The sequence below is a fragment of the Desmodus rotundus genome, chromosome 6 (assembly GCF_022682495.2).
Source record: "Desmodus rotundus isolate HL8 chromosome 6, HLdesRot8A.1, whole genome shotgun sequence".
Taxonomy (NCBI): Eukaryota; Metazoa; Chordata; class Mammalia; order Chiroptera; family Phyllostomidae; genus Desmodus; species Desmodus rotundus.
The window spans coordinates 136,369,330-136,383,949 of NC_071392.1; the positions used below are offsets into that span (position 1 = coordinate 136,369,330).

The 14,620-nt window shown below is 41.7% G+C and overlaps 1 protein-coding gene across 2 annotated transcripts in view; it reads left to right on the forward strand.

Moving 5' to 3' along the window:
* Nucleotides 1-14,620, forward strand: part of SYNDIG1 (synapse differentiation inducing 1) — a 117,609-nt gene that overhangs the window by 55,064 nt on the left and 47,925 nt on the right. For both annotated transcript variants that reach the window (XM_024577116.3, XM_053927440.1), the window contains exon 2: nucleotides 4,096-4,667. In XM_024577116.3, the coding sequence (XP_024432884.2) occupies nucleotides 4,191-4,667 (477 nt within the window). In that variant the 5' untranslated portion in view covers nucleotides 4,096-4,190. The remainder of the gene's footprint in view (nucleotides 1-4,095; nucleotides 4,668-14,620) is intronic.

Here is a 14,620-nt window from a genome sequence, read left to right on the forward strand (position 1 = left end):
CCTTGTATGTTACTTCTTGTTTCTCCCTTGCTGCCTTTAAGATTCTTTCTTCGTCTTGGAATTTTGCCATTTTAATTTTTATGTGTCTTGCAGTGGGCCTCTTTGGGTTCCTCTTGAAAAGGACTTTCTGTGATTCCTGGATTTGTGTGACTTTTTTCTCATCAAATTAGGGAAATTTTCCATGATTATTTTTTCAAACAGGTTTTCTAGCCCTTGCTCTTCCTCTTCTCCTTCTGGTATCCCTAGTGTATGGATATTATTATGTTTCATTTTGTCCTGCATTTCCCTTAACTCCTCTTCATTCTTTCTGAGCCTCTTTTCCTTTTCTTGCTCTTTCTGGGTGTTTTTTTTCTCCCTTGTCCTCAAGCTCGCTGATCTGATCCTCTGCTTCATCGAGCTGGTTTTCATTCCTTCTACTGTCTTCTTCAGTTCAGAAATTGAATACTTAATTTCCTCTTGGCCCTTGTTGATAGTTTCTATTTCCTTTTTCACGTTGATATAGTTTGCAGTGAGTTCATTGTAGTTTCCCTGTAGTTTCTGGTAATTCTCTGTGAGCTCTTTGAGCTTCCTGATAACCATTGCTTTGAACTCATTATCTGATAGTTGACTTGCCTCTTCTTCCTTTAGCATTGTTTCTGAGACTTCCTCCTTTCCTTTCATTTGGGGATTGTTTCTTTGTCTTCCCATTGTTTGTGAGACTCTTCTTGTTAGCCTGTGTTTCTTAAATTGCTCTGTTCTGACCCCCTGGGTTTTTGGTGTAAACTTCTGTGGTAGAATACCTGTGAGATTCAGTGGTACAGTGTCCTTGATCTCCTGATCTTACTGATCTTGTGCTGTGGTTTATGTTGGGTCTGTGTACGTCGTTTGTTTCTGGTTTTTATTGTGTCTTTCTTTGGTGGGTCTTTGCCACCAGCTGGTTATCTGAGGATCAGTATATCCCCCATGTCTTGTTTTTTGTTGTTCAGGAGTGTGCGGGTTTTGTTGGAGCTGGTTCTTCCATGTGTACAAGGTTTTGAGGCTTTTCTCTTGCTCTTGTTGTTTGTTCTGAGTAATTTCTTCACTATTTAGTCGTATTTCCAGATAGGTCCTGGGTTGAATTCGTGTGACTTCCACTCACTCCTTCACTTTCTTCTGTTTTTAGCTATTGGTGGTTCTTTTGCGGTGGGTTTTCTGTTCCATGAGGTATCCTGGTGTTCATGACTTCTACCTGTTCTTTTTTATGGTAGGTTGTAGGGGAAGGCGAAATGGCTTAAGAGAGCAATAGTGTATATATGATATTTAAAGTACCAGCCCTTAGAGAAGAGATAGGAGATCCTTTGGATATATATAGTGTTAATATAATTCACCCCCCTAGCCACTTTTTAGAAGGGGTGGAAAGAAGATAAGACTTTGTTGTGGGGGGCAGGGAGGTTTGTGAGTTGCATCTAGAAAGCTGTGAGCTTCTGGGAGGTCAGATTATGAGGTAAAGTGAGAGTAAAGAGTAGAAAATAGTTGTGATGTGTGAGAGAATAAATTTAACCACACAGTAATAAAGTTCAGGAAAGAGTGAAGTGGTCTGAGATCTGGGATAGGTTCTGTGTAGTATTTGGAGATGTATGGAACAGCTATTATTTACAATAGTAATGGAGCAACAATCATATGACAGAATCTACGTTGTCTGGATAACTAGAATAGGGAGTATAGGTCCCAGAGTAGTGTGCTAATGGAACACAAGTGAAGTGAAAGACAGTTAATTAACAATACACTATGAAAGAAAGAACAAGTGGAAACCAGTCAAACAATGCAAATTAGCCAGTCAAGTGAAGAAGACTAAACAGAAAGAAGAGAGATACAAAAATACTAATAAAATGAGTGACGTAAGAATAATGAAAAAATAATAATAATACAAATATACAATAACTTGCAAGTTCTCTGGAGTAGCAAAGTGAAATTTGTTTCACTGTCTCAACTGTTGGGAGGCCCCTTCTTTGGGTCCAATTTTGGTCTTTTCACAGTTCCAGGTTTTATTGTCTTACTTGTGGGGATTAAAAAAAAAAGATGGCAGGAAGAAGAGATGTATAGGGAGAAAAAGAAGGAGTAGAACAAGAAAGAAGGAAAGAGAGGAAGAAGATGTTAGGAAGAAAAACTAATAAAAAGTTAATAATAAAGAATTACTTAAAAAAAAAAAAGTCTTCTGGCTTCAAACTGGCCAAGCCAGTTTTGCTGGTCTTCCTGGCTGCAGCAGACTCAGGGGGCTTATTCCAGCTCTTTTCATCCCAACCAGCACTCAAGCAGCCTCCAGCCCAGCTCTCCAGAGGACCCCCGTACCCACAGGTTCAGGCACTCACTGTCCTCCAGAATATGGGTGTGTGCACGGGGCCTTCACTGATTCGCACTCTCCTGGTGCCAGTAGTCTCAGGTCTCTCAGATTTGCACACTCCCCGGTCAGTGCCTGTGATCTCAGGTCCCTCCAAGGTGTTCACACTCCCCAGTTGGTGCCTGTGGTCTCAGCGCCCCCCCCCCCCAGAGGTGTGCACTCTCCCGTGGTGCTTCAAATTTGGGTTCGATACCCCCCACATCCCCACAGGAGCACTGGGCAGGTGGGTGGAGAGGAGACTGGAGCTGTTGCTATGGGGGAGTTCCCCAAACTGCCCCTGAGGATCTTTTTCTTTTTGAGAAAAATGCTGATGCTCCATACAAGGAAGGGCCTGTCCCCTCACACAGCCCACCTCTCCAGCTAGACTAGGGACTGTCCAGGTCAGGGCCTGATGTGGCCCAATTCTCAACTCTCCCCTGCTGGTGCCCACAGTCTCCGTGGGTTTACCACTTCATCCTTATTCCCCTCCCTGCTGCTTCAAGCAACCAGGTCTCTCTTGGTGCTGCTCAAACCTTGTTTGGCAGGGGAGTGAGCTGTTAACCCAGCTGTCTCCCAGGAGTCCTGTGGCAGGCCCCGCAGGCACGGGCCTGGGGCTGCAGTCGCCTTGGTCCCCTCACTGGTCCCAGGGACCTTTTTGTCCAGAAGCAATCCCCTTACCGTCTGTTTTTTCAGTGTCCTCAATACTTTTTGGTCTCCGATCTTCATAAATGCTGGGGTACTGTTGGCTGTTTGTTTTGTTCCTCAATAGATAGGGTAGGTGTTTCACCCATGTGCAGGGGGAAGTTGACTCCACTCCCACCTGTCTCGCTGCCATCTTTCCTCTCCCCCTCTTTCTCTCTTTCTCTCTTTCTCTCTTTCTTTCTTTCTTTCTTTCTTTCTTTCTTTCTTTCTTTCTTTCTTTCTTTCTTTCTTTCTTTCTTTCGTTTCTTCCTTCATTCTTTCCTTCCTTCCTTCCTTCCTTCCTGTCTCTTTCTTTTTCTTTCCTCCTTTCTTTTCTTTCTTTTGAAATCCTACAAAGAAACACAGTCTAAGGAGAAAGAATTCAGAGGACTTCTTTATTGTATCCTTAATATTTACATGTATCTCTAAAAGTTGAGCATCATTAAGACAAGGAAACTTCTAGTCTGATTCTGGGACTGTGATGGAAGGCCAGTAAGCATGTGTGTTGAGCTACTTCTAATACTTATATTAGAATGTACATGTGCATGTTTCTCAACTGAGAATTTTATTCATATACAAATGAGTCTTCTTGTTATAAATCTTTTAAATCTGTGGGACATTCTAAACCCTTTCTTCTTTGGGGTTTTTGTTTGTTGGTTTGTTTGTTTTCTTGAATGAGTAGCCCTGGACCTGGAAGAGTCCATCTGTATTTTACAGCCTAAGTTTCCCTATAGACTGGTCTAATGCTAAGGTGATTGGGTTTGCCTGAGTTTCCGGATTTCTGCTGGCCATGATATGTTTCCATAGAGCTGAAGTGGTTCCAATTCCTGCAGTCTCCTTTATTGGAAACAAAGACTTTATAAAGATGCAAATAATCAGTTTTGGCTTTCTTTGGCTGACTTCTCTGATAGAGCTTTTTTTAAAAATTGGCAGATTAGATAGGGCTGGAATATCATCTCACTCTCCTAACAATGATGCATATTGGCTGACTAGTACACCTGAAACAACAAGGGACTGGGTGGCTGGCTGTTTTTCAGGTGTGATTTTTCTTGTTTTATCTCTGTTTTCTTCTCCTACAGGTGGCATGGATTCCAAGTGTGGCATGAAGCAAGTGTGACCCTGACATCCAGCCTTACAGCCACAGCCTGACACCCAGTTGGGCAAGAAGAGCACCATGGATGGCTTAATTGAACAGAAGAGTGTGCTGGTGCACAGTAAAATCAACAATGCTGGCAAGCGGAATGGTTTAATTCACACCAGAAACTTCATGGCTGAGAGTAGAGATGGCCTGGTGTCTGTTTACCCAGCACCCCAGTACCAGAACTGTCGGGTGGTAGGCAGTGCAGCAGTGGCCACCCTGGATAGCAGCAGGAATGAGCCAGGCCAGCACCTTCTGGACCCCAACACCCTTCAGCAGTCAGTGGAGTCCCACTACCATCCCAACATCATCCTCTACTCTGAGGGTGTGCTGCGCTCCTGGGGAGATGGTGTGGCTGCTGACTGTTGTGAGACCACGTTCATAGAGAATCAGTCCCCTACCAAAGAGAGGCTGGAGTACCCTGATGGAAAGTTCATTGACCTCTCAGCTGATGACATCAAAATCCACACCCTGTCCTATGATGTGGAGGAAGAGGAATTCCAGGAGCTGGAGGTCAGAGGGTGTGTTTGTGATAAGCCTTTGGGAATGGGATGTGGGAATTTGGTGGGAACTCACAAGTACCTGGCAAAAATTAGAGAATAAAACCAGTGTGATAAAATGAAGAGAAAGTGAAGCATTCCTGGTACCCCTTAACTCTTTACTATTTGTGGAAGATGAGAAGAGTAGAGAGAAACTAAAGGACAAAGAGCCAGTTAGGGCTTCAGGGGGGATTATGACCACAAATCACCTAAGATACTAGCTGTCAGGGTGCAGCTACAAGTGGATTTAAAAGTTGTTTGCACTAACAGATCACTTAGGGACTCCTGCTAATACCACACTGACAGGAAAGATGGATCATTGACAAAAGTGAGCAAGATGAGAGAGGGGCATGTGGGCAACACAAGCCTAGAAATGCATGTGAGGTGAAAATTTGGGAAGTAGTTTTGCTGCCACATGTGTGTGGTTTCCTTTACTGCCATATGTGTGTCATGGCAGTTTCTACAAAGATATCATTGGTATAGATAAAATCTACTGGAAGTAGTAGAATCAATAACCTAAAGGGAAATTGAGTTGAATTATTGCAGGAGTCACTCTTTTAGTAGACTGCAGAGCAGGTAAGGGTGTTCGGATCACATTTTTAGAAACATGCACATTGATATGTGTAACATGCACAACAGCCTCCTGTTGTACAGCTCATCCCTTCCTCTCTGATGCAGCTCCCCAATTGGGAGGGCAAGAGTGAGCTGTACATGTCTGAACAAAAGCCATACTTTTGTCAACTAGGAGATGGGTGCCCAAGCTTGAGGAAGTAATTTCACTGCCTTGAAGGTAGAAAATATTCCTCCAGGACATGAGTGGCAGGGAGAGAAGAGCTAGATTTTCTGGGGGAGGCTACAGAAAGCAAAAAGGAGGACCTTTGGAGTAGAATCAGACCCACACTCATGGGGCCCCAGACTGTGTAGAAGGTGAAATCATAAGGAATTGATGAGCCAAGGAGACCAGATGAGCCAGGATTGGAAGTACAATGAAAACCAGGAGCAACTGGAGAGAAATTTTTAGTCAAAAGAGAAATTCAGAAATGGAAAAATAAAAGTAATGTAACAATCCCTATAAATGGAGCTGAAAACCAACTGACAAGGAGCACAGAGAAGTTACTGCAGTGGGAGAGTCTATCCAAGAAGACCTTTATACCATCTGATAACACCTGTTAAGCAGAAGAGAAGTATGTGAGTTCTGGCAATGCTAGGGTTTTGAGAAAGTTGGGAGAGTGCTTTGGCTTTCATTCAAAAGCTTATGTTAAGTGTCCACTGTTGTCCAAGATCTGAGGCTTTTGCTGAAAGCAAAATTATAAATGCTGCTTACATATATAAAGTTTCAGCATAATGCAGGAGTTATGATGATAGACTACCCAGTATGCTCTGAGAGCAGCTAAAGAAGGGGATGGGGCTCCTGCACTACATCTTGAGTAGTTCTGTAAAACTCCTTTAGGAATTCTTTAAAAATAAAGGTATTTTCATAGCAACTTTCTTATGGGATAGCTGAGACACTCTTTATTCTGCAAAGGGAAAAACTAATGACTGGTTAGAAGTGTCATCATATATGCAGTGACTGTCCTAAGGCTTATTCTTTTTTCCATTCCATGAAATCATAAAGAGGCAGGTATAAATAGCTTTTACTGCATAACAAATCACCCAAAACTTAATGGCTTAAAACAATAACTACTGACTTATGTCATGATTATCAGGGTGAAAAATTTGAGTGAATCTCAGCTGAACAGATGTTGCTCGGCTGGTCTTGTCTGGGTTCCCTCATTGTTCTCTGTTAGCTGCTGGTTGTGTAGAAAGCAGTACTTGGGAATGTTGGCTGGCCATTGGCTGCAGTTACAGAGGTGACTGGACCACATGTCTGTCATCATCTAGCAGGCCACTTCATCACAGGAAACCATGGTAGGGATTCCAAGAGCAGCAAGAGGTGCGAGTCCCAGTATTCAAGGACTTTGGAAGTCTTTGCCTGTGTGACACATGTTATTTTCTTATTGGTCAAAGCATGGCAAATGGCTAAGCTCCAAGTTTGTGGGAAGGACAATTTAGGGTGACAGTATAGAAAAGTACCAACAAGTTGGGTGTCAATACTACAGCATTCGACCACAGGACAAAATTTGAACTACTAGGCATAATTTTTTAAGATCATCTAATTGGACAGTGAAAACAGTCATGCTTATATTATGACTGAAACAAAAACACACAGCACATACTGATCTGGAGCTCTTCTCAGAAGGCAGTGCTATTTCAGACAAATGAAAGCAAAAATGATTTTAACTTCTTGGGTAATTCTATAGCTTCACTTGGTTTATAGCAAATTGAAAACAACAGTTTTAGAAAGCCATTGCCCTGGTTAAGAGCAGGAGCCCTTGTTGCCAGAGTTCCTGTTTACTGGACAAACTGTCTCTTGTCTGTCCCTTTATCACTCTACATGAAGAGGTTTACCTCTGGCATTTATAATGGAGGCTTTCCTGATCCAGAGAGCTTTGCTCACCTGATACACATTTTTGGAAGAGCATACGGACTTTTCTGTTTGCCTTCTACATTGTGGTATTAATGTGATTGGGTTCTGTAACTAAATTCAAGAATTTTTATGGAAAGGCCTCAGAAATTATAATTTGCCTTGTTCTACCCTAAGAGAATGAGCTGTTAGTTATAATGAAGTTAGCTGTTAGTTGTGGTTTGTATCATATGGAGGGAGATCGCAGGGGCCCACTGAGGGATTCGCAGGAATGCAGAAGTGGCTGCTCATCACTCAATATCCTGTACTCAGTATGACTAGAAAGGTCTCCCTCCTAGGATACCAACAGAACATATAAATTGGGCCTGGTACCCCAAAGCTCCAGGGCCTCCTCCCTGGTTTTTGCCCACTATATCATCCAGTTCTCAGCTGGAATCTAAAACTTCAGCTTACAGGAACACCAACAGCAAGAAACCACTTCTCTTTTTTATACAAATAAACTCAGAAAGATTGCAGGCACAAGTAGTAAAGCAGTTCTATGGAGTATAAAATTTGAGTTTTAAGTTATGAAATGAAGTGGGTCAAGTTCAGGCTGGAGAGACTCTAACAGTCTTCCTACTGTTAGAGATGCTTATTATATGTTGAAAGGCCAATTATTATTCATTAATTTGTGACAATGCAAAACCTTTAGGGACTGAGAGCACATGGAAGTCATCACTTAAAAATAATACCCAAGATGGCTGAGCCTTTTTTTTCTACCAAAAGAAGAAAGGAGAAGGCAAACATGTTTATGGAGCATCTACACTGTGCGAAGCCCTTAATGCACATTCTGTCATCTGATTCTCACATCAACACAGGCCACTGGTTCTATTACTGTCCCACTTTGCACATGAACAAACTGAAGCTTGGGAGATGTCCAAGGCTGGCTTTGCTGGCAGCTCTTCAATCTGAGACATGCTGATTTCAGACTCTTATCTTCTAATTCCAATGCTATTCTTTCTACATTAGAAAAAAATGGGTTAGATTAAGCTGCCATTTCAGAACCCCCAAATAAAGAATGAGGAGACAAGTCCTTTGCCCATTTTTTTAATTGGGTTGTTTGTCTTCTAAGAATGGAGTCGTGTGAGTTCTTTATATATTTTGGAAATTAAACCCTTGTCTGAGATATCATTGGCAAATATGTTTTCCCATACGGTTGGTTCTCTTTTTATTTTAATACTGTTTTCTTTAGCCATGCAGAAGCTTTTTATTTTCATGAGACCCCTTTTGTTTCTTCTTTCCTTTATGTCCCTTGCTCTAGAACAGACACTTCTCCAAGGAGGACACACAGAGGTTCCAGAGACATATGAAAAGATGCTTAGCATCGCTAGCTATCAGAGAGATGCAAATTAAAACCACAATAAGATACAACCTCACACCAGTCAGAATGGCCATCATAACCAAAGCAACAAATAACAAGTGTTGGAGACGTTGTGGAGAAAAGGGAACTGTAGTGCACTGTTGGTGGGAATGCAGACTGGTGAGACCACTGTGGAAAACAGTATGGAATTTCCTCACAAAACTAAAAATGGAACTGCCCTTTGACCCAGCAATTCCGCTGCTGGGATTATACCCTAAGAACCCTGAAACACCAATCCAAAAGAACCTATGCACCCCAATGTTCATAGCAGCACAATTTACAATAGCCAAATGCTGGAAGCAACCTAAGTGCCCATCACTAAATTAATAGATCAAAAAACTATGGTACACTTATACAATGAAATTCTATGTAGCAGAAAGAAAGAAGGAGCTTGTACCCTTTGCAACATCATCGATGGAACTGGAAAGCATTATGCTAAGCAAAATAAGCCTGGCAGTGAAAGACAAATACCATATGATCTCACCTTTAACAGAACCTAATCAACAAAACAAACAAGCAAACAAAATATAACCAAAGACACTGAAATTGAGAAAAGCCCAACAGTGAACAGAAGGATGAGGGGAGGGAATTTCAAGGGAAAAGGGTGAAGGGTTTGTAGGAACAATTACAAAGGACACATGGACAATAATGGGGGGTGGGGAATGGAAACGGGAGGGAGGTGGGGAGGGTTGGGGGTTAGGTTGGGGTGGGGGGTGGGAAAGAAAGAAAAAAAGAAAGAAAAAAGCATGAGGAGACAGAACTGAGGTAGTCACAGGACACTTCTTCACTTTTGTGAATCCTCTGCTATTGCTACCCAAGATCTTTGAGTCTGCCCTCAAAAAGGGACCTTTATTATGTTGAGGAATTCTCTCTCTATTCCCACTTTGGTAAGTGTTTTTCTGATAAATCAGTGCTATACCTTATCAAATGCTCTTTTCACATCTATTGATGTAATCATGTGATTTTTTTCATTCATTTTGTTTATATGATGTATTACTTTTATTGATTTGCAAATATTGTACCATCCTTGCATCCCTTGGTGAATCACACTTGATCATGGTGTTTGATCTTTTTAACGTATTGCTGGATGCAGTTTGCCAATATTTTGTTGAGGATTTTAGCGTCTAACTTCATCAGCAATATGGCCTGAAGTTTTCTTTCCTTGTTATGTCTTTATCTGGTTTTGGGATTAGGATGATGCTGGCTTCATAAAAAGAGTTTGGCAGTCTTCCATCATTTTGGATTTTTTTTTTTTGACTAGTCTGTGAAGGATAGGGGTTAGCTCTTCCTTAAATGCTTTGTAGAATTCTCCTGTGAAACCATCGGATCCAGGGCTTTTGTGTGTTGGGAGTTTTTTGATTACCTCTTCAATTTCATCTGCTGTTATTGGTCTGTTCAGGCTTTCTGCTTCTTCTTCATTCAGTTTTGGAAGATTATATTTTTCTAGAAATGTGTCCATTTCACCTAGGTTTTCAAATTTCTTAGCATACAGTTCTTTGTAGCAACTTCTTACAATCCTTTGTATTTCTGTGGTATCAGTTGTAATCTCTCCTCTTTCATTTCTAATTGTGTCTATTTGAATCCTCTCTCTTTCTTCTTGATGAGCCTACTTAAAAGTTTGTCGACTTTTTTTTATCTTTTCAAAGAACAGCTCTTGGATTTATTGACCCTTAGAATTGTGCTTTTAGTCTCTATGTCATTTAACTCTGCTCTGATCTTGGTTATTTCCTTCCTTCTGCTTGCTCTGGGCAGTCTTTGTTGTTCCTCGAGTTCTTGTAGGCGTAGGGTTAGGTTGTTTGTTTGAAATGTTTTATCCTTTTAAGGTAGGCTTGTATTGCTATGAACTTCCCTATCAGGACTGCCTTTGCTGTGTCCCATCAGTTTGGGGTTGTGAGTTCATTTTTCTTTGTTTCCAGAAACTTTTTTTGATTTGTTCCCTAATGTCACACTTCACCCTTTCATTGTTTAATAGCATGCTCTTCAATATCTTTGATTTTGAGTGTTTTGGGTTTTTTCCTTTGGGGTTGGTTTCTAGTTTCAGTCCCTTGTGGTCAGAGAAAATGCTTGATATGATTTCAAGTTTCTTGAATTTGTTGAGGCTTGCTTTATGTCCTATCATGTGGTCTGTCTTTGAAAATGTTCCATGTACACTTGAAAAGAATGTTTATTTTGCTTCTTTGGGATGAAAGGCTCTATATATATCAGTTAAGTCCATTTCATCTAGCTTATTGTTAAGTGACACAGTATCTTAGTTGATATTTTGTTTGGAAGATCTGTCCATCTTTGACAGTGGGGTGTTAAAGTCCCCTACTCTAATTGTGTTGCTGTCAATATCTTTCTTGAAGTCCTCCAAGATTTTCTTTATGTATTTGGGTGCTCCTATGTTGGCTGCATATATATTTACAATGTTTATGTCTTCTTGGTGGATTCTTCCTTTGAGTATTATGAAGTGACATTCTGGGTCTCTCTTTATGGCCCTTCTTTTGACGTCTATTTTGTCTGATATGAGTATTGCTACCCTGACTTTTTTTTTCTTTACCATTTGCTTGGAAAATTTGTTTCTAGCCCTTCACTTTCAGCCTGTGTAGGTCTTTTTTCCTGAGTTGGGTCTCTTGTAGGCAGCATATGTGTGGGTCCTGTTCCATTCAGCTATTCTGTGTTTTCATTGGACATTTAATCCATTTATGTTTAAGGTTATTATTGATGGGTAGTTATTCATTGCCATTTTTTCATTCCTGTGTTCCTCTCTCTTTCTCTTTTCCTTCCTTTCCTTAAAGCAGTCCCTTTAGCATCTCTTGCAGAGCTGGTTTGGTGGAAGTGTATTCTTTTAGACTTCTTTTGTCTGGGAAACTCTTTATTTGGCCTTCCATCTTGATTGAGAGCCTTGCTGGGTAATGTATCCTTTGTTGCAGGCCTCTGGTTCTCATTACTTGGAATATTTTTTGCCATTCTCTTCTGGCTTGGAGCGTTTCCATTGAGAAGTCAGCTTCTAATCTTATTGGGGCTTCCTTGTATATTACTTCTTATTTCTCCCTTGCTGCCTTTAAGATACTTTCTTTGTCTTGGAATTTTCCCATTTTAATTATGATGTGTCTTGCAGTGGGCTTCTTTGGGTTCCTCTTGAAAAGGACTTTCTGTGATTCCTGGATTTGTGTGACTTTTTTCTCATCAAATTAGGGAAATTTTCCATGATTATTTTTTCAAACAGGTTTTCTAGCCCTTGCTCTTTCTCTTCTCCTTCTGGTATCCCTAGTGTATGGATATTATTATGTTTCATTTTGTCCTGCATTTCCCTTAACTCCTCTTCATTCTTTCTGAGCCTCTTTTCCTTCTCTTGCTCTTTCTGGGTATTTTTTTCTCCCTTGTCTTCAAGCTCGCTGATCTGTTCCTCTACTTCATCGAGCTGGTTTTCATTCCTTCTACTGTCTTCTTCAGTTCAGAAATTGAATACTTAATTTCCTCTTGGCCCTTGTTGATAGTTTCTATTTCCTTTTTCACGTTGATATAGTTTGCAGTGAGTTCATTGTAGTTTCCCTGTAGTTTCTGGTAATTCTCTGTGAGCTCTTTGAGCTTCCTGATAACCATTGCTTTGAACTCATTATCTGATAGTTGACTTGCCTCTTCTTCCTTTAGCATTGTTTCTGAGACTTCCTCCTTTCCTTTCATTTGGGGATTGTTTCTTTGTCTTCCCATTGTTTGTGAGACTCTTCTTGTTAGCCTGTGTTTCTTAAATTGCTCTGTTCTGACCCCCTGGGTTTTTGGTGTAAACTTCTGTGGTAGAATACCTGTGAGATTCAGTGGTACAGTCTCTTTGATTTCCCAATCTTACTGATCTTGTGCTGTGGTTTATGTTAGGTCTGTGTATGCCTTTGGTTTTTGGTTCTTTTGGGGTCTTTCTCTGGTGGGTATTTCCCTCCACATGGTTATCTGAGGGTCAGTCTGTCTCCCACCCCTTGTTTTCTGATATGCAGGTGTGGGCATGTTTAGTTTGGCTGGTTCTTCCATGTGTACAAGGTTTTGAGGCTTTTCTCTTGCTCTTGTTCAGTTGTTTGTTCTTAGTAATTTCTTCACTATATATTTGTATTTTCAGATAGGTCCTGGGTTGAATTCGTGTGACTTCCACTCACTCCTTCACCTTTTTCTGTTCTTATCTGTTATGGGTTTCCTCTTCCAGGAGGTATCCTGCTATTCCTGATTTTTACCTACTTTTTTTTATTGTAGGCCTCCCCCCGCTGTATGGGTGTGAGTGAGGAGCCTTCCTTGATTCGCACTCTTCCTGGTGCCCATGGTCTCAGTTCCCTCCTAGATGAGGTGTGGACTGTCCCCTGTCGCTGCTCACAATCCCCGGTGGATGTGCACACTCTCCAGTTGGTGTCTATGTTCTCAGTTTTCTCCGAGATGAGGTGCGGACACTCCCTGGTGGTTGCTCACACTCCCCAGTCGATGCACACACTCCCCAGTCGATGCGCACACTCCCTGGATGGGTGGGTGGCTGGGTGGAGAGGAGACTGGAGCTGTTGCTGCAGGGGAATTCCCGAAAGTGCCCCCGAGAGTCTTTTTCTTTTTGGAAAAATCATCCTTCTCAATCCTGCAGGTCTCTCTGTACAACGAAGGGCCTGTCCTCTCACACAGTCCACCTCTCCAACTAGACCAGGGACTGTCCAGGTCAGGGTCCCACTCAGCCCAACTCTCAGCTCTCCCCAGCCCATGCCCACAGTCTCTGTGGGTTTACCACTTCGTCCTTATTACCCTCTCTGCGGCTTCAAGCAAAAAGGTCTCTCACAGTGTTGCTCAAGCCTTGTTTGGCAGGGGAGGGTGCCGTTAGCTCGGCTCTCTCCCAGCAGTCCTGTGGCAGGGCCAGCAGGTGCAGGCCTGGGCCTGCAGTTGCCCTGGACCATTTGCTGGTCCCAGGGACCTTTTTGTCCCAAAGCAATCCCCTTACCATCTGTTTTTTCAGTGTCCTCTCTACTCTTTGGTTTCCTGTCTTCATAAACGCTGGGGTACTGTTGGCTGTTCACTTTGTTTTCAGTAGATTGGGTAGGTGTTTCACCCAGCTGCAGAAGGAAGTTGACTCTGCTCCCACCTATCTCGCTGCCATCTTCTCTCTCCTGAAACACTAATTTGAAAGAGTCTATCCACCCCAATGTTCATAATAGCACAATTTAATAGCCAAGTGCTGGAATCAACCTAAGTGTCCATCAGTAAATGAGTGGATCAAAAAACTATGGTACATTTACACAATGGAATACAAAACAGAGACAGAAGAAGGAGCTCCTACCCTTTCTGACATCATGGATGGATCTGGTGAACATTCAGTGAAATAAGCCAGGCAGTGAAAGATCAATACCATATGATCTCACCTTTAAGTGGAATCTAATCAACAAAACAAACAAGCAATCAAAATATAACCAGAGACATTGAAATTAAGAACAAACTGACAGGAACCAAAGCGGAGGTTGAAGGGTATAATGGAGGGAAAAGAGGGAAGGCTTTTCAGAAATATCTATAAATGACACATGGAAATAGTCTTTATCTACTAGAAAATTACTACCTAATAGGAGAAACTAAATTATATACCCAAAATCATTAGTTAATAATTTAGGTGTTTAGAAACAAAAATACAGTTGCTTTGTATTTTGTGTTATTGAACCCCCTGCTCTCTATACATCTTTGCACCTGCAAGCCATGTATGCATTCCACACAGTGGGTCCTCAGCAGACATTTGGTTTTTTGTTGTGTTTTTTTCCAATGTAATATGATTTGGAGGTAAGGAGAGTCTAGTTGCTTAAGTGTTGAAAAAGCCAGGATGATTTCATTTAGTCTTCCTCAGCCAGGCTGCCCAAAGAAAACCCCTACATTGACACAAGTGGGCCTTTGGCGCTCACCCCAATGATGCAGGTAAAACAAGATTGTCCCAATGCTGGCCCTACAAGGATCCCAGGGCTTAAAACTCAGACATTGGCGTTGCCAATATGGCTCATTAAGAGTTATTTCCTTCTATGTCAGTAGAAGGCATGTCAGGTGGGGAAAGAGAGGAGCAGATGTGAGGCAGAAGGGCTAAGGA